Source organism: Macrosteles quadrilineatus, unplaced genomic scaffold (assembly GCF_028750875.1).
Source record: "Macrosteles quadrilineatus isolate MER2022 unplaced genomic scaffold, UCM_ALF_1.0 Scaffold_8__2_contigs__length_117827958, whole genome shotgun sequence".
In the NCBI taxonomy this organism is placed as follows: domain Eukaryota; kingdom Metazoa; phylum Arthropoda; class Insecta; order Hemiptera; family Cicadellidae; genus Macrosteles; species Macrosteles quadrilineatus.
Window position 1 is genome coordinate 75,308,142 of NW_026542601.1, and position 23,748 is coordinate 75,331,889.

The following is a 23,748-nucleotide window of genomic DNA, read 5'->3' on the forward strand; positions in this document are numbered from 1 at the left end:
GCACCTTAAACTGTAAGTATGGACCAAGAAATCACAGTGTGTTCAATAATAGTTTCAATTTAATTACTCAATACAAGTTAAGGTTCAGCAAAGTTTAACAGAGTTAATCCAAGTCCTACAAAGCGTTTGAAGGTTGAGTGAAACCTTGTTCGAGCGAACCTTTGTCAAAGTTTTTCACTGAGAAAATGGTAATCCTCTGAACTGGCATCATTGTGGTTGGACTGTCATCTGTGGGATTAAAATTTCAGTTAGTTATTAAATCTTATTTGAGGAATTTTCAACGACGGAATTAAGTTTCATAAAGATGGGAAATTGCGATGTCTGTCCATTTTTAAGCCATTATTAGTTGGTGCAAATTTTTTACCTTACATAAAAGTGTTTTGATTTGATTTTTATAAGAATTAGGTTAGCAATTTTAAACTTTGGAATTTTACATTAGTTTTTCTTGAACAAACATCTTGCAATTAAACTAAAAACACATTTTTTCAACTTCATTATTTTAAAATCAAAATATATTTTATTTCCCAAATTATGTTTACTTATATTTATTCAACACCCATGAAATAAACATCGGACATTTTTACAATGCAAGTCAAGATTGGTTCAGCACCTCTTTGCACAAGAGCTGCAGACAAACTTAAGGGGCTAACACTTCTTGACTTCTAAACAGTAGTTTGTACGTGCATTTATTGGGAAATTGATTAAGTAAACTACTAGTGATTCCTTTTACAGCAGTTTCGTTGAATATTTTTACAAATATGCGTATCATAGCCTACCACCGCTTGTGTACAATTCTAATTTGTAAGTTTATCTTAGCGAATTTCCCATATAGAGAATGAGATATTACCTTAGGTCTCATGGTTAGACCTGGACCCGAGACCGATTTCCTTTTTCGTTTTGATGTACACAGTGCAAATGAATCAACGATACAATTTTGATCAAATTCTATACAACAAATGTGTAACTACTTTTCTCCGAACGAGTTCGCGAACCAGCATGATCGTACTATGGAAACGTGGTTTTACGGAGTAAACAAATTGGGTTTCCCATTTTTTTTAACCCCCAAAACAGAATCTGAGAGCTTAAAAACAAATAATTAAGTTTTTTCAAGCATTATTATTAGTTAAAAGTGGAGAAAATTAATTAAAAACTGTAAATTAAAAATTACCATGCTATTCTTATAGGACAACTGGTTTAGTCGGCGTGTTTAGGAACATTTAAAAAAAAATTGGAAAACTTATTTATTTCACACTAAACTATAAACATTTTACTAAAAAAAAGAAAAACACTTTATTAACTTCTCTGTAGAAGCAAACTGAAGTACTCGTTAAACTAATGTTATTCAAATTTGGGATACAGCTGTCTTGGTGGAGATATTTGAGTGAAAATACAATCATACTAGGAAATTCAATAATTTACAGGTTTGCGGCGGGGGTTTTTTATTGAGTTACATAAACATTGTCGTTACATTTTTATATAATTAAAATATTGAGATTTCAATTCACTGCTTGGTCGATGATTTCTGTATTATTAGCTTTCCACCAAAAGCCTTGTATACATCTATCAATGGAAGTCATAATCCTCCTTTGGAACGAGGCCCCTTTCGTAGGCCTAAGAATCCTTATAAATTGGAGCCATAACTCATATTGCATTGTTGGAATACTTCCAGACAATATAGAAATTGCCTTTTCTATTCGCAATTCTTTTATTGTAGTGTTGAATATTACTTTATTGTATTTTTATTAAAATACAAAAACACTATGTGCAAGACATTGCTTGCACATAGTGTTTTTGTATTTTATGATTACTAATAATACATTTATATTTTATACACGGTCGGATCACGTTTTCTTAATATTCTCAATGGCTTTGCTGTAATATTCCATGGAGAATTGTGTAATCTTGTGAAAATTTAGTATTAGGTGTTTGGAATATAGGTCATCAAATGTTAGTGTAGACGCTAGTTCAGTCATTTTAATTATCAGACGAGGTTTTCCACACACGGTCTCCCATTTTAACCACACCTCTGATAGTTTCTGACCACGTGACATTTATGGTAATTAATGGGTAACTAACCAGATTACCCCTAATGGGCAATATTCTCCCCTGCTGTAATGACGTGAGGGTGTGATGTACCTATACTAACGCGCTCTGCGACGCAGTCGGGCCTATTTAGGATGAGAATTTGACAGATCTGTAACCAAAAGTTTAGTTTTAACATAGTGGATTTTGCAGACCATTTATTAGTAGTACCATTGACTATATAAAGTCAATGGTAGTACTCATGTGTTAGCATGCAATAGAATTTAAGGTGATTACTAAAGTTATTAAGTGTTCAAACACTTTTTTCTACAGTCACCTGACAAAATGACCATTGATTTCCTTGCACTATAGTACAGAAAGTTGCTTATTGCTGCATATACTTTTGCTGCATATACTTTTGCTGCACTCCTTTTTTGCCGCACTCCAGTATTCCAACCAAACAACACAAAACGGCTTGCTTTTATTAGGCACTTAATCCGTGTACGCTTGAAAATAAGTTGGCACCACTTAAAGATACTACGACTACTATCAGCTGTTGCAGTGTTTCCCATTCTGTTCAACGCTTGGATTTAACCTAACCTAAAACGTGTTGTTTAGTGTTAATTATTTCTATGCTCTGTAATAACTGGTAGAAAATAATAATGTGTAACACGAGTACGAATTGACTTTGTTGCACTCGAGAAACTTTCCACACTCGCCTGCGGCTCATGCGTAAACATTTCTCTCATGTACAGCAAAGTGCCACTTTGAACACTAATTACACAAATAACTATTGCAGTTAATTAGATGGATATATATACAAATGACTAATTTGGTTCAAATACGAGGAAAATTAAATAGAATAGCACTCAGTACAATATAATTCAAATATGACAAAACACCTTAATAAATGTAGCTCAGTCTGTTGTAAGCTAGAAAAGTCGATTAAGCCTCTCCGGACATCGGTAAAGTACATTACTGCACAGTGTCTCCATTAGCGCTGTTTTCACGCTATTTTAAGCATTAGTTTGTTGAAACTTTAATTTACTCTTGACACTTTTAAATTACAGTTCTAAAACAAAAGCCGTGTTTGCTTAATCAGCTCGTACGACTTTATTTTTAGAGCATCTCTTTGTTTTAGTTGTAGCTTCAACCATTGCCGTCGATATAGCCATAGCATATATAAATCTAATTCTATCGCTAATTGTGAAGCATGTGTTTTTTTTTTATACTTTATGTATATTTCATTTTAGTTCAGCTTGAGTGCGTTAAATGTCTATAAAATTTTGTTTTTTCTTTACAATGAATTTGAAGAGAGAGAATAACTTTTTCATTATAAGGCCAGAGAGTTATGTATAGGTTGGAATTATATCGTTGTATTTTTTTTGTATCGAGTTTTGTCGGATAAAAACGCAAAATCATTCGGTTAATCCATAATAATGAACGATAAATTATGTGTTTTCAGACTTATAAGTTCATGTACATACCTAAATACATGCTTTTGGCAATATTTGCCATTTTGCACATTTTCAGTTTGTTTGCTTAAGGTAGTAAGCATATGATAGGAATAGTTCGTACCCAACCAATACACGATGTTTATATATCATTTTGTGTGTTTTTTTTTTAATTTTTATATTCTAAAAGATTTTTTAATTGGGATTAAAACTTACAAAACAACATGTTTGCACTGCGATCCTATTTTTGTAGTAGGCTATAAAATTGAGCAAACAAATTTACACAATTGCTTTAGAGAGTACGGTAAAGGTTTTTCATTAAAACAATTTATAGTGTTTTGTAAATGCAGTAAAAATCGAATCGTATTACACTGGCACTTAACGTTTTATGTTTTGTAACACGTTTTATTGTGTCATTAAAATATACTAATTAGAAATACATAAATGTATCTAGAAAATAAATACAAACGAGTTGCTTATATCCTTTGATAACAATTTTGTTACATCATTTTCTGTCTGTTACCCTTGAAAGTATTTTAAGTTGTATACTATATTGACTATTTGTTAATGATTCATCACAATAATTATACTTACAATCACAGCACTAAATCCCACAACTGCCCAAGATGTAACTGTAATTCATTTTCAATTTCACACAATTCTAAATGAGATCCAGTGATATCCTTTAGCTGCCCAGTAACACTGTATATCCATCTTGTCACCAATGTCCCTTGTCAACCCATGTCTTGTATATGGAATTATCTCTTGCGCTATAACCCCTTTAATTATCAAGATATTTATATTTCATCGTTTTGCAAATAATATAAATATTTTGTTTATAGGTTTTTCTTCACGTCCGTAATGTGAAAACACGGAACACACACACACGGAAACACGGAAGGGAAATCAAAGTTTTTTTATCATTAACTTACATTTATTGAATTTGCCTACTGTTATTTTGATATTTTTTTCGGATGCTTAAGCATTTATTAAAAAATTAATTAAAAATAAATAAATAGTTGTGAAAATTTTGAATTTTACACAAGCTTTGTACTGTAAATATTTATTTTAGGTTTCCTTGTAATGACTCGTATTTTTAGAACCCTGTCCATGAATAAAATTAAAAATAAAATTCTCAGATTTTTTGCAATAAATCAATCGATAAATAATTTTGATCGATTCGACTGCCACAATCGAAATGTACAACGGTTTACAACAGCTGATTTTTACTCCCTAGAGAGTAAAAATGCTACTTTAGACCTGCAACGCACGCATTAAAAACTGCTGTTTTGCTGCAGTATGACGAAAAAGTATATACTCATTTTTAGTTACTTCTATCAGTTTAGTTCATAAAGAATAAATAAAATATTATATAAAGTAGTTTTGGTGTGTTGTCCCCTGACTACGCTAAACTCAGAGTACTATTCGCCGAATCAGCGCCATCACTGTGAACATTTGCTGAATCCAAGAAGTTCGTGACCAATTTGTCAGCTAGAATTAGTTTTGAATTTTACACCATAACGATGTGTCATTGACTGCAGTCCTATTTAATGTTGTTAACGCCAATTTTTCTAGTGAATTTAAAAATATTTCAACGTAAACTTTTTCTAGTAAACTTGAAAAATACAATTATAGTATGTATAATTATATAAATTACATAAAATATATTATAAAATGCCGTAGAGAAATTCCCCGGTTATAGTGACATTTTAATTAAGTGTGTGAATATACTATTATTAAAATAAGTTCGAGATACGGTCCTAATGTTTTAAAATATTTGTTCTGCATTCAAATTAGTAATAACAAATTATTAATTTATTCCTGCATTAATCGCATTATTATTGGTTACGGTACTGAAATAGCATGAGTACTAAACTCAGTATGCTGCCTCTGATTTAATCCTTCTGGAAATAAATAAATCACTCGATGTAGTTTGCTTGATTTGACACATATTTACAAAATTCCGCAAATTCTATTTCTTTGTAGGCTTTTAAAACCTGATTTTTTTGGCCCACCCAATATAGTACCTACTAATTGACCCTATGACATTTTTACGTGACGAGTGTAAACATTAATTAATTATGAACCAATTTAAAAATAACGAATCTGCTTATCACCTATAGAGGGTAAGGTTTGCTGCTTTGGGGGTATTTAAGGTAATAATCTGACCAGTTATCTTGGCTGGTTTATAAGCCATTCTAGTGTTGCTAACGATTTTTTACGTTAAAACGATGAGTAAATAATATTTATTTAGAATTCTAAATCAAAAAATTTCTAGGAGCATTTATTTAAAAAATAACATTTACATTTTCAAATTTTCAAATTAAAATTAATTAATCTATGATGCAATTTATTGAAAATGCAGTTTAAAAAACTCAACCCTGAAACCATTCACAGATTCAAGTGGAATACTTGTAAAATATTACTGTTAAGAGTTTAGAAGGCGAGATTGTTTCGTAATTTGTCCATTAATTACCATGTAACAACCAAATATAATTACCAACCACTTCCCTCTAGAAGGGTAATCTCTTGGGCATTTTAATTACCTTGTTACCTCTCTTGATGATGTAATTTTCTAAAACTAAACTAAGACGATTGCGGAAACTCTATTTGCAGCATTTAACTTATTGTTTCGGAGTGCTATTGTTGTTGCCTTGGTCGAAATTTTTTATATAAGAAATCAAATTATTATATGTTGTGTAAAAACTTAAACATGTTGAAACTAATTAAATTTAAGATTAGATTAGATATGTTATAGAAATTCATTATTGTGTAACCTTATTGCAAAATATATTATCACATTCAAAACGGATTTATTTAAACACCGATGGTATTAGGCCTTTTCTATTTTTTTCTCATAAATCTGTAACCATCGTTGACTACTTAGCGTTGAAAATAAATAACCTCTATAAAAAAAAATCAAGAGTAAAATTCGAATAAAAAAATTGCTACTTAATGAGGTAAAATTTGATTTAAATCACCAATTTTAAATTGTGTTGTTTTTTTCAGGTAAGAGTCCAGATGCTCGTTAAGTAAGAAACTGGAACTATGTAAGTTTCTTTGTAATCCTAAATTAAGCTTTAATTATTTTAAACTTAACAATAATTGTATTTGGCTTGGGTATTTGTGTTAATAGACATAAAAGATAATAATGTATACAAATGATAAAAATAAATTGTAGATTTACCTTATTGAACCAACAAATGACAAATATACTGATTTAAATTAAGCTGCATTGTTATAAAACTAATGTATATAACAAAGGCATGCATATACTAAACAAATATAAAAGGTAAAATAATTTAACAAAGCTATAATTTTATTATATCTCTTTTATAATTTAAAAACGGTCCTTACTTAAAAAACGTGCCTAGTATATACAAAAGGAAATGCTTGTGAAATATTCACTTTGTTGCAAAGTGTTATAAATCAGGTGCTATACAACTCAGCCCAACGGGTTTGGAGTGATATTATTATCTCATGAATACATATTTTCATACAGACTGATGATATTAAATGTATAATAAATAGCAAAACGTTATAAAGTTAAGAGGACTGTTTGGTCATTGAATATTAAGTGTTTGGTCCAAATTTACTATTAGTCTCAGGTATTTTATAGTATTATATGCCCATGGTTGATGATTAATGATTAATTAATGGTTAATGAATACTAAAACTCCTTGATAGCATATACAGTTTCAAATTGGCTGAAATATTTTCATATTTATACTATCATATATGTATTTGTAGAATTTTACAACAACCAATACACAACATTATGTTTTATTTTAGTATGTTCATTTACTCAAACTCAATAATGCATTTGTTAGTTCGTCATTTTGTATGTATTTCAACCATATTATGTTCTTAGGAAGCTTTTTTAATTTGTTCTGAATTTTTTCCCAAGATTATTTCATAGAATATAAAGTAAATTCGGTACTTTAGGGAATTTGTTAGTGTGTTTAAAGGCGCAGTAACATAATTTTGGATTTTTTAATAACAACCTTTTTGGAGCAGGACCCGCCATATTGGCCTAGTTAATGTTTCCACCCCACAGATTGAGTTAGGCCTCCCTCGTTCCGTTAACTATGTTTTTCTCTTCATTTTCCGGATCGAGCAAGATAGCCTAGTTAGGCCTTAATGTAGTTAGCCTATCCGAGACTAATTTTCTGAGAAATAATGACTGTTACAAAAATGCATATTAAATATTGGTGCACAATTCGTTTTTCTATATGAAAGGCCTTCGTACCAGGTAAAGTGTTACCTTTTTAAGTAACAAGTATAAGCCATTTAAAACATACATTTGTAAAGTCAATAAAATCTAATCAGAAAACATTCTGTTAATCTTCTTAATTTTATGGTCTTATGACCAAAATCGTTATTCTTCCGTTTGACACAATCGGAACATATGTTATTTTTAAACTTTTTAATTTAGATAAACGTTTGTAAATCTGGGATATTTCAATAGCAGTTTTTACAGTACTTGAAATATCTCTATCGGTTATTTTTCAAGCTAACAGCCTTAAAGCCTTTTACTTACTTAATACCATTAATTTTGAGGAGACAAAACAATATCTTAAAACAATCAGCTTAACTAGAATATGTTTTCCCTGTTAGTAATTAAATTTCAAAATACCGCCAATAGTTATTTGTGTAACTAGTGGTGAAAGTGGCACTTTGCTGCACACGAGAGCAATGTTTACGCACGAGCCGCAGGCGAGTGCGGAATGATCTCGAGTGCAGCAAAGGCCTTTTTCACTCGTGTTACACATTATATTTTTCCTACAGTCACTATAAAGCATATAAATAATTAGTCTTTCAAACACTATACAACACGTTTTTAGGTTCAGCTGGCAACACAAATAGGTGCCCTAGAGAAAGTAGTACCCGCGGTCTGTATCACTCCGCTATTTTTCCCCGGCAAGAAATGTACTCCGCGTTTTGAGAATATAGTTCCGTATGTTTTTGTAATTTGAAGTGGTTTCCGCGCCTAAAAAAACGCTTTAAAGGTATTTTCTTGTTTATTAAGATCGTAGGAATGTTTTTAAAACGTTTAAATGAAAAGTCCAGAAAGTTCAGAAATACCTAAACTATAAACACGAAATGACAGGTTAAATCGTAGTTATAATAGTCAATCAGCTGCTCATAGTATTATTATCTTTAAGTGTTGCCAACCTATTTCCAAGCGTACACGGATTACGTGCATAATAGAACCACGCTGTTTTGTGTTGTTTCGTTGGAATCCTGATGTGCGGCAAAGTATAAACCGTGCGGCAAAGTATAAACCGTACGGCAAAGTATAAATATGCAGCAATTAGCAGCTTTCTGTACTATAAACAGTACAAGGAAGCCAACTTTGTCGGGTGACTGTAGGAAAAAGTACTTTACATTACCCTAGTAAAGTGTATCGAAGCTCGTTTGAATATATACAGCCGTTCAAAAATTGACCAGGGGGGGTATTATGGGACACCAGGTATATAGATCATTTCCATGCTACAAAATTCTGTCTAAGGACATTTTTTTGGTACTTCCTCGATTTTCCTCTTTGGGTATTATAATAAGACTATTTTATAACTAATTTAGAATAATTTTTGATACCTTAAGAATATGGAGTGAACAAATGTATTTTTGAGTCAGTCGTCTGTTCAGAATGCACATGAATTGCATTATTTCAGCCATATTATTATATTTACAGAAATATTTTTTTTAATACAAAACTAATTTTTGTAAATAGGAAATAAAGACATTTTTAGTCTGCCGTTTCTTTATTCGTGTATGATTACCAGGGCCGAGTTAATCTAGAATCACCTGATTGCAAATTGGCGAAACTGAATTATTTCAAATGACTGCTTACATTTCGTCTGATCAGGGAATTAGACGTTGTTAAATTACAAAAGATGATCGGAGGAGTTTTTTTTATCTTTCCAATTATTTCTTGCATATCAAAATTAGTTTTCTTCTTTTTTCTCTGTAGATTTTTTAACGAATCAGTGTTTTTTCGTGATTCACATTCTACGTATGAGTTCTAGAACTCAACTGAAATATCTTGTTGACTAACATCAGAAAAATACTCATTTTACGTTTGCAATGTTATTATTTTTCTCTAAGAAATTACTTTAAAGTAACAATACATTATTGGAGGAAATCCCGAAGCCACACAAAAACTTTACAGAAGGCTTCACTAGAGCCACGTTTGTAATGTGTTACCAACTTTCATGTAAATGTTATTGTTAAATCTCACTTAGTAAAGATTTTTTATGGCGTTCTAGGATTATTCATTCCCTAAAACATGAAGGAGTAAGGAGTTTGTATAATGCATATTTGATGTAAGAAATCAAACTGCTTAATAGTATGTATCTTAGCTAAGATTTTTAATGTTAATCTAAACTATTCCGTGTATTTCAGAAGAAAATGTAAATGTGATTTTATTTTTTCTAGCCAGATTTAGTTCTTTCTTATTCAGTCTGATGATTAAAAATGTTGTATTGGAGTTTATCTTATCTTGTATATCTGGATTAAATGTTTTTGGAGTGAACAATTTTTAAATTATCTTAGCTGGTTTAGTAACACTAATTTATTTCTGCTTACTTGTGGTGAGATTGTATACCTTTAAACTTTCCAATGCATGAAAGACAGAATCAGAGCATATTGGTTTGAAATGTTACTATTTGTTCCTTTGAAACCAGTAGATATGAAAATGTCAAACAAACATAAACAACGCTTCTTCCTTTACCTCACAAAAGATCATTTCAGTAAAGTTAACTTTGTTCCTGCAGATGCTTCTTCTCGAGACTGCCAGTTGCAAACTTGTCGTTTCCTCGAACAGAGTTTGTGAAATGAAATTGATTTCCTGTTTAGTCAAAGTTGACATCGTTGTATCAAGTTGAGTCTTTAATCAACCTTCCTTTGTTGCGAGGAGATGAGGTTGATGTTGAGGCAATGTTGTTTTGAGAAATGCATCAAATATGCTTAGTGTTTACCGAGTGGAAAAGATCTTGTTAAGGAATGAAACAAAGTTTAAACTCTGTGGTTTTTATTTTATGGGATTTAGGTTATGTATGTATACAGATACTTCTTTTTATTAATATATTGACAATGGACTAATAACAAACTAAGGTTAATCTTGGTACAACAATTTCAATCACGTAGATCCCTTATCACTTCAATAAGACAACAATGTACTTTGTATACTTATAAGTTTAATATAAAATCTATGGTGGGTGTAGAATGGAGGGGATGATCCGTGAGGCTTGGCTACCGGTACTGAGAAAGATCAGCTGTTTTTTAAGCTTGGACAAGACAAGGCTTGGACAGACAAGGGCATTTCAGTTCAGTTTTGAACCATTACAAGCTACTGACTTCTCATAGGACCGAACTAGTGACTTTTAGCGAATTTCCCTATAGGGAAGTAGTTATTACTGTAGGTAAGACCTAGGCCCGGGACCGATTTACTTTTTTCAATTTTGATGTCCCAGATGCCAAAAACTATTCGTTCAAATTTATATTTATGTATATGTCCGTGAACGTGATAGCTTGATTAATTTTTGTCAGATTTTGATAAAATTTGGCTTGAAGGTGTAGAGCTGGATAAACTTGAATTAGTTCGCAAACCAGCATGATCGGACCATGGAAAGGGGGTTTTATGAGATGAAAATTAGTTTTCCCATTTTTGATTCTCAAAATTAAAAATTTTGTAATTTCTATCCAAACCGTTTTGTAGAGCTTAAAAAACAAATAATTAAGTATGTTGAAATATTTCACGCGCTCAATGGTTATGGAGAAAATTCCAAAAAACCTGTAGTTTTCAAATCTCATGTTAATCTTAAGGAGAAGGTAACTGTTGTAGTTTGCTTGTTTATGGATATATTTTGATCAAACTTGGTAAATTTATTTATTTTATACTAAGCTATTAATATTTTGCTAAAAACTCACTTTATTACCCTCCCTGTAGTAGCATACCTAGGTACTTGTTAAACTTAGATTGAAATAAAAATATAATCAGGTAAATGGAAATTTGCTTAGTCTGCAGGTTTGCTGCAGCGGGGGTATTTTTGTTTATTAGGGTTTAGGTTTCCTTAAATTTGTACTTGTAAATAATAGTTGATTCATTAAACCTGTGATATTAGTAGAATCACACCTGTAAACTTAATTTCAAACCTTCCTTTGCAGAAAACCAATTATTTACTTTTAAAGTATTTTACGCCATACTACACTGTTTTAACGAACTTCCCACGCAAGTATTTAGTCCAGAAAACAGCTGTTTGCCGCCAGCTTAATCAAATGGGGTTTCATTGCGTACTACTGTTATGCAATGAGTTTTACCGGACACCAATCAGCTGATTATACTGTATTTGGGTGGCAATGAGTGGTTGTAGACAAAAACATAACCTCGCTTAGAGGTTATGACTAGTGATTTTTGGTCCTTTAGTTGGTGGTAATATATAAGGATTTGTAGAGATTTAGTAGTATGGCGTAAACTATCGTACGTAACTCGTCCAATACGTGTTTACCGGACTAGTAACGTAATATACTTTTTCAAACCCTTAGAGCTCGGGAAAAACCATGTTGAGTCTTATTTACAATACGTATTGGTCCTCATCTGTTAATTCACTACCACTACTTTTTCATAGATAAGTATGCAACAATGCATATCAGCTGATCGCCAATGAAGTAAAGAAACAGGGATACCAACAATAAGCTTGTTTAGTCAATGTGTCTCAAAGTACTTTTAATTTGGGTTGTGTTTAAAAAATGCAAACCAGTATTTCAACCACAACTAATTACATAACATCAAGGAAACTTCCTAATATGGTTGGTATCAGATAATCGTATTGCAGATTTTCAGCTGAGTAGCTTTTTTAAAAACTAAAATTATCTTCTACTAGACAATTATCTATACAACACAATAGATAGAATAATTCCTCTGAGGTTGCGATACATCCATTTTAGTGTTACACAATATTGCAGGCACAATGTGACATTAATTCAGCCCGTAACAATGTTGTTATTATATTAGGAACTTGATCCAAACAATGTCAATCTAAAACTTGATTAATCCGATCTTGTATGATGCCATGTAAATTAAACTGGTTATGCAAGTGAGAAGGATGTCTTGCAATGTTTATAGTTGAGTGATGAGTTGTAGATGTATATTGGTGTTTTATTTATTTTTACCCTCTTTGCTGCAAGATGGATTCCCTGTAACTTAGACATGACTGGAGTTTTACATTTATAATGCATTATTCCTATAGAATTCTGTTTAAAAGTCACATTTAAAAACAGTTTTTTTTACTTCTTTTCAATTTTCTAATCGTAACTACCTTTTAAATATTTTTTTTACTACAAATATTTATTTTTTGTGAGGATTCCAAGTTTACAATTTAAAAAGTTTACAACTTAAATGTACTAAACTGGGCAGCCAAAAAGCCACTGATGTCTTTCCTGAATAGCTATTAAGTAAATTTATAAAATGTTTCTCCCAAAAAATATAGAAGACCATACTAAAATATTTTTTTTAACATGTAAATTAAACTAATTACAGGTTGTATACAAACTCTCTGGAACGCTTTGTATATTTGTTCCTTCATTTGAAACTATGAAAAAACATTGTATAAACAGGGGTCTAAAATACCTGGTTTTCTGTCTGTCTATCTGAGTATAGATAAACAGACAGAAAACCAGGCATTTTACACCCATGTTTTTGTGATCTTTTTCATTGTTTTAACCTAAGAAATTGATATTAAAGGCGTCCGAGAGAGTGTGTACACACCCTGTATGCTGTTTACAATGCCTCCTAAAAAATGTTCCCTTTCAAATCATAAAAAAACGCCACTGGTGTATAAAAGACACAAAATAAGAAAAATTAATAGGAAGTAATTTATTGAAACTCCTAGGTATTATTTCTTACGTAGTTAGATTACCTACTTAATACAGTTAGATTTACCTCAAGAGAACTGATTATTGGAAAGTAATCAGTGAGTTAATCAAACTAATGATCGCATGTCGAGGAGAGGCTAAGTTAAGTTCACCCACTAATTGATCAAGTTGAGAAGTTCAGTTCTGCTTATTAGATCAAATAAAAGTTATTGATCAGCGTGAGGAAATGAAGATGAACATAATCATTCCATATATTCTTAATGTTGCTTTTAGAACTTTAGTGATACATCAAAACTATACATTTATGGGTGTTTTGCAGTACTCTAAATATGGTTCAAACTTTTGGCAATTTTTACTTTTTGATAGGAAAATGATCCATTCCCTTTTTAATTTTTTGGGGTTTTATTTTGAGATGTAAGTATTTAGAATTTGATTTCTCATTTAGTGTTGTATTAATAAATACCCCCGCCACAGCAATCCTGCAGTCTACGCGAATTTCCACTTAGCTTACCTAGCTGGATTTCTACGAAAATGTTTCCTTAAAATTAACCAGATTTATTTCCTATTCAAGTAACATTAATTTTAATAAGTAGGCTACATTGGTTTGCTGGCTACAGGGAATGTGTTTAGATGTAAAGTGTTTAAGGAGTGTTTATTATTGAAATCTTCATACAGTTGCCCAGTGTGGAATAAACAAAATCGGCAAAACAAAAAAGTAAATCGTTCCTGGGTCTAGGTCTTACCATGAGACCGGAATTCACTTATGATATGTTTGTGGGAACTCTGAATTTGAAGACGAGCGCTATAACCACTCAGCTATCCAGAGAATCGTTTTAAACTCTAATTCCCGCTATTTTTTAAAGGTATGGTTATAACAACAATCTAAATATCCATAATCTTGTATTAACAAATATTTCCTTTACAGGAGCGATGAGGTGCAGAGGTCTTTGGAGTTGTTGGACCAGGTTTTGTCAGAGTTCGACGATCTGGAAAACGGCAACGTGGCGGCGCGAGAGGTAAATTTATCATTTAGAGAGGTCAAACTTGATCATACCTTTAAGATAACATCTTAGTAAAGTTCTAAATGAAATCAGAAGTTAAATGAAAAGTTAAATAAGTGATTTAAAGAACCGTTTGATTTAGTATATAGGATATAAGCTTGTGGTCTGCAAAACATCAGCACAGCACGACTCACAGATAGACTCAGCTAAGCTTGATACAATTAGACATTTTACATGTTAAAGTTGTTGCCAGTTTTCAAATAAAAATCGTCAAAGTTGATGCGAGCAACCGACAGCAGATAAAAATTACTAATTCCTCTCCAATATACAAATTTTTTGACCAATTAAAATGACTTATTGTGAGCTTCAGCAACTACTGTTATTACCCATCAACTTGATCAGCAACATAAAATATGTAGAAAATAGAATTTTAGACACTATAGAGCATTCTGTGACTGGCTCACACAACATTTTTTTTTTTTTTTTACAATTGGTGATAACTAATTGGTCCATATAGATGGGAAGTCTACTTCAGTATCCAATAGTCAATGGTACTAGTTAGAACGAGAGATATGTAATTATATGCGTAAATATACAAGTATATTGAAGCTGCCAGAGATAATTCAGGCTCCAAAAAAGTCTTATGGTTAAATTCCACTAAACTTTACAAACCTTGTCTTCCAGTTCAAATATAGTGTTTGAAGTCCACTACATATGTTTCGCCATATATGGCGTTCTCAAGTGGTTACAGAAACATTTTATCCAATTTGGACTCGTCAACATGTTACTTCAAATACGAAAATATTTACATTATGACACCAAAATAAATAAACGAATAAAAACATTGAAACATGTAGGCCTACAACACATAACCCGACCAATATTTGAAGTAACATGTTGATGAGGCCAAATTGGATAAAATGTTTCTGTAACCACTTGAGAATGCCATATATGGCAAAACATGTGTAGTGGACTTCAAACACTATATTTGAACTGCAAGACGAGGTATGTAAAGTTTAGTCTATACTACGCAGTTCAGGGGCTACAAAATGGAAGTTAAATTCCAATGAAACTTTATCTTTATCAATTCTTATACAGTAGTCTCCTTAACTTTTGGTGAACGACCAGAATGCATAAATAAGATACGCCCCCCTCCCTCAAAAATTACCTTCAGTATTTGTTTATAGTCTTACATACTAGTGTGTATACTCAAATAATGAATTCCAGAGGCCATCCCAATCGATATATGTGTTCAGTGGTTATATTTAACCTTGTGTTTTCTTGTAAACATGGGCCTTTTTGTCTGTGGATGATAAGTAGTCCTTCCCACTACCAGTTGAACCATTAACTCACCGAACACAAGAAACCAATATGCACAAGAAACACAACATATAAATGTCATCAACACATTCTTTTTAACAGTTTTACTTAAATTAAGGGTAAGTTTAAACTAGCTAAGAGTTTTTTAAACTAATTTGTTCTTCAGGTGCGGGCACAGTTGTCGGAAGACGACGGGTACATGAGTATGAACGGGCGGCGCGCCAAGTTCGTGCTCAACTTCCGTCCCCCGCCACCTGACGGAGAGGAGCTGCCCCCGACACCGGAGCCATGTGGTCCTCCACCCCCGGAACTGGCAGACTTCCCTCCCCCACCTGAGGAGGCAGAGAGGATTATATCCACACTTCTACCTAAGTAAATATACAAATTTATAAATAAAAATACTTTTTAAATATGCCACGTTTCTAACGCACTAAAAAGTATAAAATAATTTATAAAATGTTGAGAGAATAAATACTTGTAAGATTTAAAACGAAAAACGTGGGGCGCATGCTGATTTACAATTAACTTCACCTATTGAACTAGTATGATCTATTGCATGCGCCCCACGTTTTTCATTTTAAATCTTACAAGTATTTATTCTCTCAACATTTTATAAATTATTTTATACTTTTTAGTGCGTTTAAAAACTTGGCATTTTTAAAAAGTATTTTTATTTATAAATTATTATCTAGTTTTTAGTCTTTAATGTGTAAATATGTTAAATCTATTTTATATATAGTCTCTTAATACATAACCAAAACCCAAAACCTTATTATCTGTAATCAGATGTTTTATCTTTACTTTGAAATGATTGTTTTATATTTTTGGATATTTCGGGAGCAAAACCTGTACCTCTTAACCTCTGCTCTTCTAACTGTCAAATTTAAGTATTTACAGCTGACTTAAATTAATTTATATGTTTACATTCTTTTAAAATGTAAACATGGAAAACTTGGAAGCCAAAGGGGCGTAGCCCAAGGGAAATATGAAAATTAAATGATATAATATTGCATTGTCATCCATTTGTGAGCTATGTTTCAAGTTTCAAGTCTCTAGCTCATCGGGAACTTCGTTTAAAATTGATATCAAAATTTGTAGGAAAGCTAGCTAATAAAAACAAGCCCATGGGGCGTAGTCCAAGGAAAATATGAAAATTAAATGATATAATATTGCATTGTCATCCATTTATGAGCTATGTTTCAAATTTCAAGTCTCTAGCTCATCGGGAAGTATCAAAATTTGCAAGAAAGCGATTTAATAAAAACAAGCCCATGGGGCGTAGCCCAAGGGAAATATGAAAATTAAATTATATAATATTGCATTGTCTTCCATTTGTGAGCTATGTTTCAAGTTTCAAGTTTCTAGCTCGTCGGGAAGTTAGTATAAAATTGATTTCAAAATTTGTACCGGACAAGAAAGCGAGCTAATAAAAACGTTTTAAAATAAATAATTTCATAACAAATTTAATCAATCCATTAATTGAGCACACATGAAAAAGTAAATTAATTGATGAACAATGGTTATTTTATCTGGAAAATTGTTTTATTGGTCGATGTTTGGTACAATAATACAGTATTATTATTGAAATCAAAGGACCAAACACATACTCAAAGAACAAAAATGTTTCCTATGCAGTGTGATTTAACAAGTTAAATGATCCGTGCATTTCAACAAGTATTATTTGACTTGTTCCATTGTATAAAATGAAAAGTAAACAATTAAACTGTAAGCATTGAAATTTTCCTAATTGAAAACAACTCTAGGAAAGTAAAGTTCATCCATCAAAGAAGATTTATAAATAGAACCAATATTATACCATGTTATGGTTTTGGCAGAGGGATTAAAATTATACCAGTTATGATTCCTAAATTCTGCTATCTGTCGATAAACACTAAATGAGAACATTTTTTTTATTACATTACGTTATGATTAATTAAATTAATGGGTTGCTGTAAGTTATGAAACTTCTGTTTTTTGTTTGTAGCTTGTTTAACTATTTGATCAAGGGGGTCAAAGAAGGATTAGATAGTAGTTTAGGTGTATGGATTCTAAAAGTAACTAGATTCTATCCATATCAGTTAATTTACAGACAAAGTTAGAAATATTGTTCAATCTGTGTTCAGTTTCAGTTCTCCCTATAGCTCAGGTATTTGTAGTTCTAAATACAACCACCAGGGGCAGCACTGTGTTGAACACTGCTGCTGCTCTCTATAGAAAACTGATGCAACTAAATCACTTGTGCTCCCTATGTTAATTTACATAATATGTTTTACATAAGTAAATGTTCATATCCGAATGTTCAATCAATAAATGTTTGTAAATAACCATTAAATTACTTGTTTAATTTTTACCATTAAACATTTTTTGTTTGTTTTATTGATAACACAAACAGTCAACTATTCCGATTTAATAACAATCATACCAAATCAAATTAATTATGAAAAAAATCAAGGTAAACTCGCAAACTGGTTTAATCATTATACTAGCTGCATGTGAGCTTTTGGTATATGAGATATCTGACTAATGAATTGTTTGCTTGGTATGATCAGCTGTTTTAACCATATGTGAAACAGCTGTTTGATAATGCTTTGTTCATTTTAGTTTGGTAGTTGTGGTCTGTACTATGAAAGTGTCTACAATTATCTGGTAAGACCAGGTATCATTTGTTTATTTAAGGCTTGTATGTTTAAGAGGCAGTCCTAGAATATGTTTAAGGAAATGACAACGATACACCACTTTGTTTAACAAATCACCATCATAACCCTTGGGGTAATTTTTGACAAAAATCCAGAATTTTACCAAAATAAAACCAACTACAGTCGAAGTTGTATTTTGCACAGTTAATATATGAAATTAAATAGAACCAAAATTACATTCAATCATGTTCTAAAATCTTTCAATTGACAAAGCCCTGTTATCCTATTACCCGTAGAGTCTATTTGTTAAAATACCTGAGCCATTATTAAGACTTAATACATCAGGCCTAACTATAATACTTGTTTGTATCTCCAGTTGCACCTTAGTATAGTCATAGATAAAACATACTCTGTTAGTCTTATAATTACTACTGTACTAAATCTATTGTTTTGTTACTCTAGGGTCTCTCCTGGGAACTCCACCAAGAGAGCGCCAGGTACGGGCGTTAGACATGGACATGGTAAAGTCAGTAGTTTCACGCTCGGCCCTCACTTTGGCAGCCATGACAGCAGGGTTACCACCGCAACACAGACAACTCTGGTGAGTATAGTTGGTGGATATAAACATGGTGTAATTATACAAAAGTACAGGAATTAACAGGCAATATTAGAAGCTATGTAGCATTTTGCCCGTGGTATTATTCAATACACATATTCAATGCTATAAGTCTCTTAAAAGTAGTTGCGTATATGGTGTTGTTTTCTGCACTGTAAATTTTAAATATTAAAAATTCCCATAAATGCAATATTTTAAGCATCCCCAGGATGGGATCGGATTCGAGATTCTAACATGTAAACACCATTCGTGTTTTTTACTAATCGTGTTGGGAAATGTCTTCAAATATCGCAAAACATATGAACACATGATCACCAAAAATAAACATCAAATAAAGAATTCAAGCATAGTGAAAGATATTTAAGCATCTCTAGATATTCTGCACTCTTTCACATACATTCTATCTCTTCCCTGTTAAAGCAATTGTTTTGTAGTGAGAGGTAATCATTTGAAGCATGAAATTTTACATACTGGATTATCTAAATGTTTGTAAATATTACAGTTAAGTACTAGCAGCTATAAAGGTACTTGTTAACGTCGACCCAAAGGTAGTATCCAGCTCAGAGCCAGCTAATGTACACAGGTTTTGGTTCACCATGAATTTAGAGTCAGTTGATGTAAAATTTTATTTAAATGGTTAAAAAGAGTAAGCAGAGTGAAGTTGTGTGCCCTACCTCCAATTAAACCCCACTTTAACCTAAAAATATATCAACTGTTTGGAAAAGTCTAAAAAAGTTTAATCTTTTCCAGCCCAAGACGAGGCACCAGCGGCCATTTGGATGGGAGAACAGTCCTTCAACGCACCCACACCACCACCCGTCCAACAAGTTCGGTTCACTCCCTTACGACAGTTCCCATCAGTGGCTTGCGTACGGCCCCGCCGCTCTCCCCCCTCGTACCTGCCCCACAGCGGTCGACCGTCACCGTGAGGTCAGGAGAAGAACGCCGGAGGAGGAAAACGGAGAGGTCCCGCTGAAAACACTTTCTGAGACCACAGATGACGACCATGCAAACTTTTCTGACGACTCGCTAGAAGAACTGTTACCTCCTCCCCCGCCTACGTCCAAGAGAAGTAGTATCGCTTGGGAAGTTCCACTGGACTTGGACGAAGAAGCTATGATGACCCCAGGAAGCACCAAGGTTGTCGGGCGAAGGAGGAGGAAATCAACGGACAGATCGAGTAAGAAGCTTTGTATTGTTAAATGGTTCAGATAATCATAAAAATAATTCTGATTTAATGTTTTTAAATACTTCTACATAAAAAAATTATGTAGGCCCTAGCAAGCTCATGTGTTAAGGAGAATGACTGCATATGGTTGTAATGATAGATTTGATCAATATATAAGGCCTTGACTGAAGCAATGTGTAAAATGTTGGTGGACAAGATTTTCGTGTTCTAAGATGTGGAGGTGGGACGTATATTTTAAAGTTCCAAATTATTCTTACTGTATAAGCTGTAACACATATTGTTACTCTCTTTCAATCAGCACTTTTAACCTATGACAAAAAAGTACAATCGTTCAATTTACAACATTATGTAACATAGTGCAAAGGTTAAATTAATCAAGTAATTTACTAATACCCCATTAGGAATTGTTTGCACATACAAAATATGCATTGACTGAAGCTTGATCATGTTTGTGCAGGTACAGGATCCAACTCGCGGCTGAAAGACCAGGATGACTGGCCTGACCCACCCACGGGCACTGAAGATGGCTCCATCTCTCCGTTCAGTGACTGGGACTCTTCGGCTGGCAAGCTTGATGACGGCAGCTTCCTACCACCAGAACTGTCAGCGTCCGACCTCAGTGCCAGTGGAACCTATGTCATCAGGAAGGGCCGACGGAAAGAGAGAACACCAGTGCCTCTCGCTTCAAGCAAAACAGAAAAGCTTCAACAATCACCATCACACAACTCTAATTCTAAATTGAATGAACTGAAAAGATGTAGTTCAACATTTGATAATATAAAATCTCTTTTAAAAGAAGGTCTGATAGAAGGTTTAGACGAAACACCGCCGGACTTTCAACCTCCCACCCCTCCTGCCTTAGTGAGAGTTGTATCGTTACCGACGTTGACAATAGAAGAAGCCTGCCGAACAGAACCTCTCCAGATAGTGGAAGAAGTGAGAATTCCAGAAATTCCCAAAGTTGAAGAAGTGAGAATACCAGAAGTTCCAAAAGTGGAAGACGTGAGAATACCAGAAGTTCTAAAAGTGGAAGAAGTGAGAATACCAGAAGTTCTAAAAGTGGAAGAAGTGAAAAAGGAATCCAAAAGCGTAGAAGTAGAAGTGAAATCTTGTGACGTCGGTGTGCAAGTAATGGATGATTTACCTGTTTTATCCTTGAGCGAAAAACCCAAGGAAAGTGTGGAAGAAAGCACTCAGGTATCATTAGAGTATAGAGATGTAAACGACAAATCGACTGAGCTCAGTAAAAGCTGTGATAGCGTAGTCGACTCGATAACATCGAAAACCGAAGAAGCTTTGATACTCAAACTCCAACAAGATCAAACGGATGATTACAGTTCGTCGGAGGATATTTTATCACCTTCATTTACGAGTGTGACCAGACCTGTGAATAGCTTTGAAATTGCAAAAGAGGAAGTCATCACTGATCCTTGGCTCACCGCTTCGGAAATTAGTGAAGTTCAAGTTGTTCCTGTTGTTGAGGAGGAAAGTGAAATCAAAGAGGAAGTTGTGGACAAGCCGCCTGGAGACTTTAACGTAATGGTGGAAGTCCTTCAGCATGAGTTCGGCCCTCTTCCTCCTTCCCCTGTTGAAGAAGACGAAGACGAGTATAATGATGTGTTGCGCAATAGCCCAGTAAGAACATCGAGGGGAAAGGCAGACTCGGTTCCGGAGCCGTTCTATCGATGTTTGGAGCCGCCTGGGAGTGATCCGATTGGAGCCAAGTTTCTCAACCGACCTTGCCCCGACCCTCCGCCTCACAAGGAACCAACGTCCAGCCTCAAAACTCGCTCAATGGACGCAGGCTTCAGCAGGAATCACAAAAATCAACACTCAAATAGTAGAAGTAGAGATGTGAGTATAGTAAGATTGGGTTTAACTTTTTTCAATTTAAAAATAGAATCAGTCTATTGAATAAGCAAGTAATGCATATTTTTCTGACTGTCCCATAAAAAGAACTAATAAATGAGAACAAAGCAGTTTCGACAAACGATAGAATAAATGTGAATTAATAAAAATACCAATAGTTAGATTTCTCTGGTCATCAAATATTCTGAACAACTATTCTTAACCGGCCTAATATAAAACTGTAATTTTTTATTGATACCAGTAGTACCCACACAAAGAAAACTATGGCCTAGTATCTGTCATAGGTATTTTGAGGCTTTTCATTTTCAAGACCACTGTAATAGATGGGGTGATTGAATCACTTACTAAACAGCTGCTTGTTTGCATTGGCAAAAGTACCAGGGGACCGAGAATTGCTCGAGGTGTTTGATACGTTCAATAGGTTAAAAAAATAAAACCTATAAGTCTACAAATATTTTTACTTTTTCTACGATTAATTAATTTGGAAAGTCAATTCATTTTCAGTAGACATTCACTCATTCTTAATTTACCTAACAAACTTTTTTCATGTGGACGAGCAATCTATTGAAAATTTCTAAAATAAACTTTAATATAAAAACTTACGAAACATAACATCTGTTGACCGTAATTGCGTTAGTCAGTGGGATTACGGAACCTCGCAACTAATTACGACTAATTCAATATTAGTGTATAATGTCTAGCGGTAAAAGACTAAGTTTTTAAACAGTCGTAACTAATTGGTTAGTAATACATCATACACCCAAAATGTATTATATAATCAATGATCAATAGCGTTCATAGGAATGTCCTTTTCCTGTTTACTGTATTTTGTAATTTGCTACTGTACTGTAGATGTTTTGTTACAAGCATATGTTACAATTCATTTGTTTATATTTTTGTTAAACTGCAATTGCTGTTTGACAGTCCATAAGACTAATGTTAAAAAGGTTTTTAACGAAAAATGACTTGTCCCAGAACAGAGCCTAGCATGGATATTGTTTTTATCCTAAAACGAAGATATTTCCATACAATTTGGAGGAAATCATAGGGGCCGTTTTTGAAATCATTGTGCGCAAACGTTACTAATATTATAGTATAGATTGAAAACTAGTTGTAAGTTGTTTTGAGAGGTTATATTTACATGATTTTGTTTTGTTTTCTGACTTAGTTCTTTAAATGATGTTGCAGCATGATAAAAGATATAGTTCATCACATGGGCAAAAAGTGTCCTTGCTCATTCATTGAGCTCGAGCTGAAAAGAGTCATTTTACACCATAGTGATCAAATACTATTTGCATCCTTGAAAACAATTGTCTCAAAATTCCTGTGAGATTTTTATCATGGATTGATGAAAAAAGCTAACGAGTTTAGTGTGAAACCAAAATCATTAAATAATTTCCCATCATGGAGTATCTCTTTTTACGTAATGTGTGTCTTAAAGTTAAAAATCTGTAAACAGTGTTTGAAAACTTCCTGGATAAAATGGGTGTATCTATACATTTTTCTAAGCCAATCACAAATAAGTATTTTGTATTTTATTAATCAAAATTTCTCAGTTATAGCACAGGGAAGTAAGAAACAGAGGATACATTCAATGGTACACATAAGTGGTGTCTAGCACTAGTCGCTGGTCTCTAGAGCAAAGTCTATTTGTCGTCTCATTTCACTCCCCTTTCCCCCCTCGCCATCACGTACTACAGCGCTCACACAGTAGGTAGACCCTGTGTGCTACAATGCTGTTCAAATATGCTATGTGGCCATCGCC

At 33.1% G+C, this 23,748-nt stretch overlaps 1 protein-coding gene across 2 annotated transcripts in view; it reads left to right on the top strand.

The window, feature by feature from the left end:
* LOC128999445 (uncharacterized) overlaps positions 1–23,748 on the top strand; it is a 404,276-nt gene that overhangs the window by 320,514 nt on the left and 60,014 nt on the right. For both annotated transcript variants that reach the window (XM_054425975.1, XM_054425976.1), the window contains exons 4-8: positions 14,278–14,368; positions 15,840–16,045; positions 18,772–18,910; positions 19,676–20,105; positions 20,572–21,968. In XM_054425975.1, coding sequence (XP_054281950.1) covers positions 14,278–14,368; positions 15,840–16,045; positions 18,772–18,910; positions 19,676–20,105; positions 20,572–21,968 — 2,263 coding nt within the window. The remainder of the gene's footprint in view (positions 1–14,277; positions 14,369–15,839; positions 16,046–18,771; positions 18,911–19,675; positions 20,106–20,571; positions 21,969–23,748) is intronic.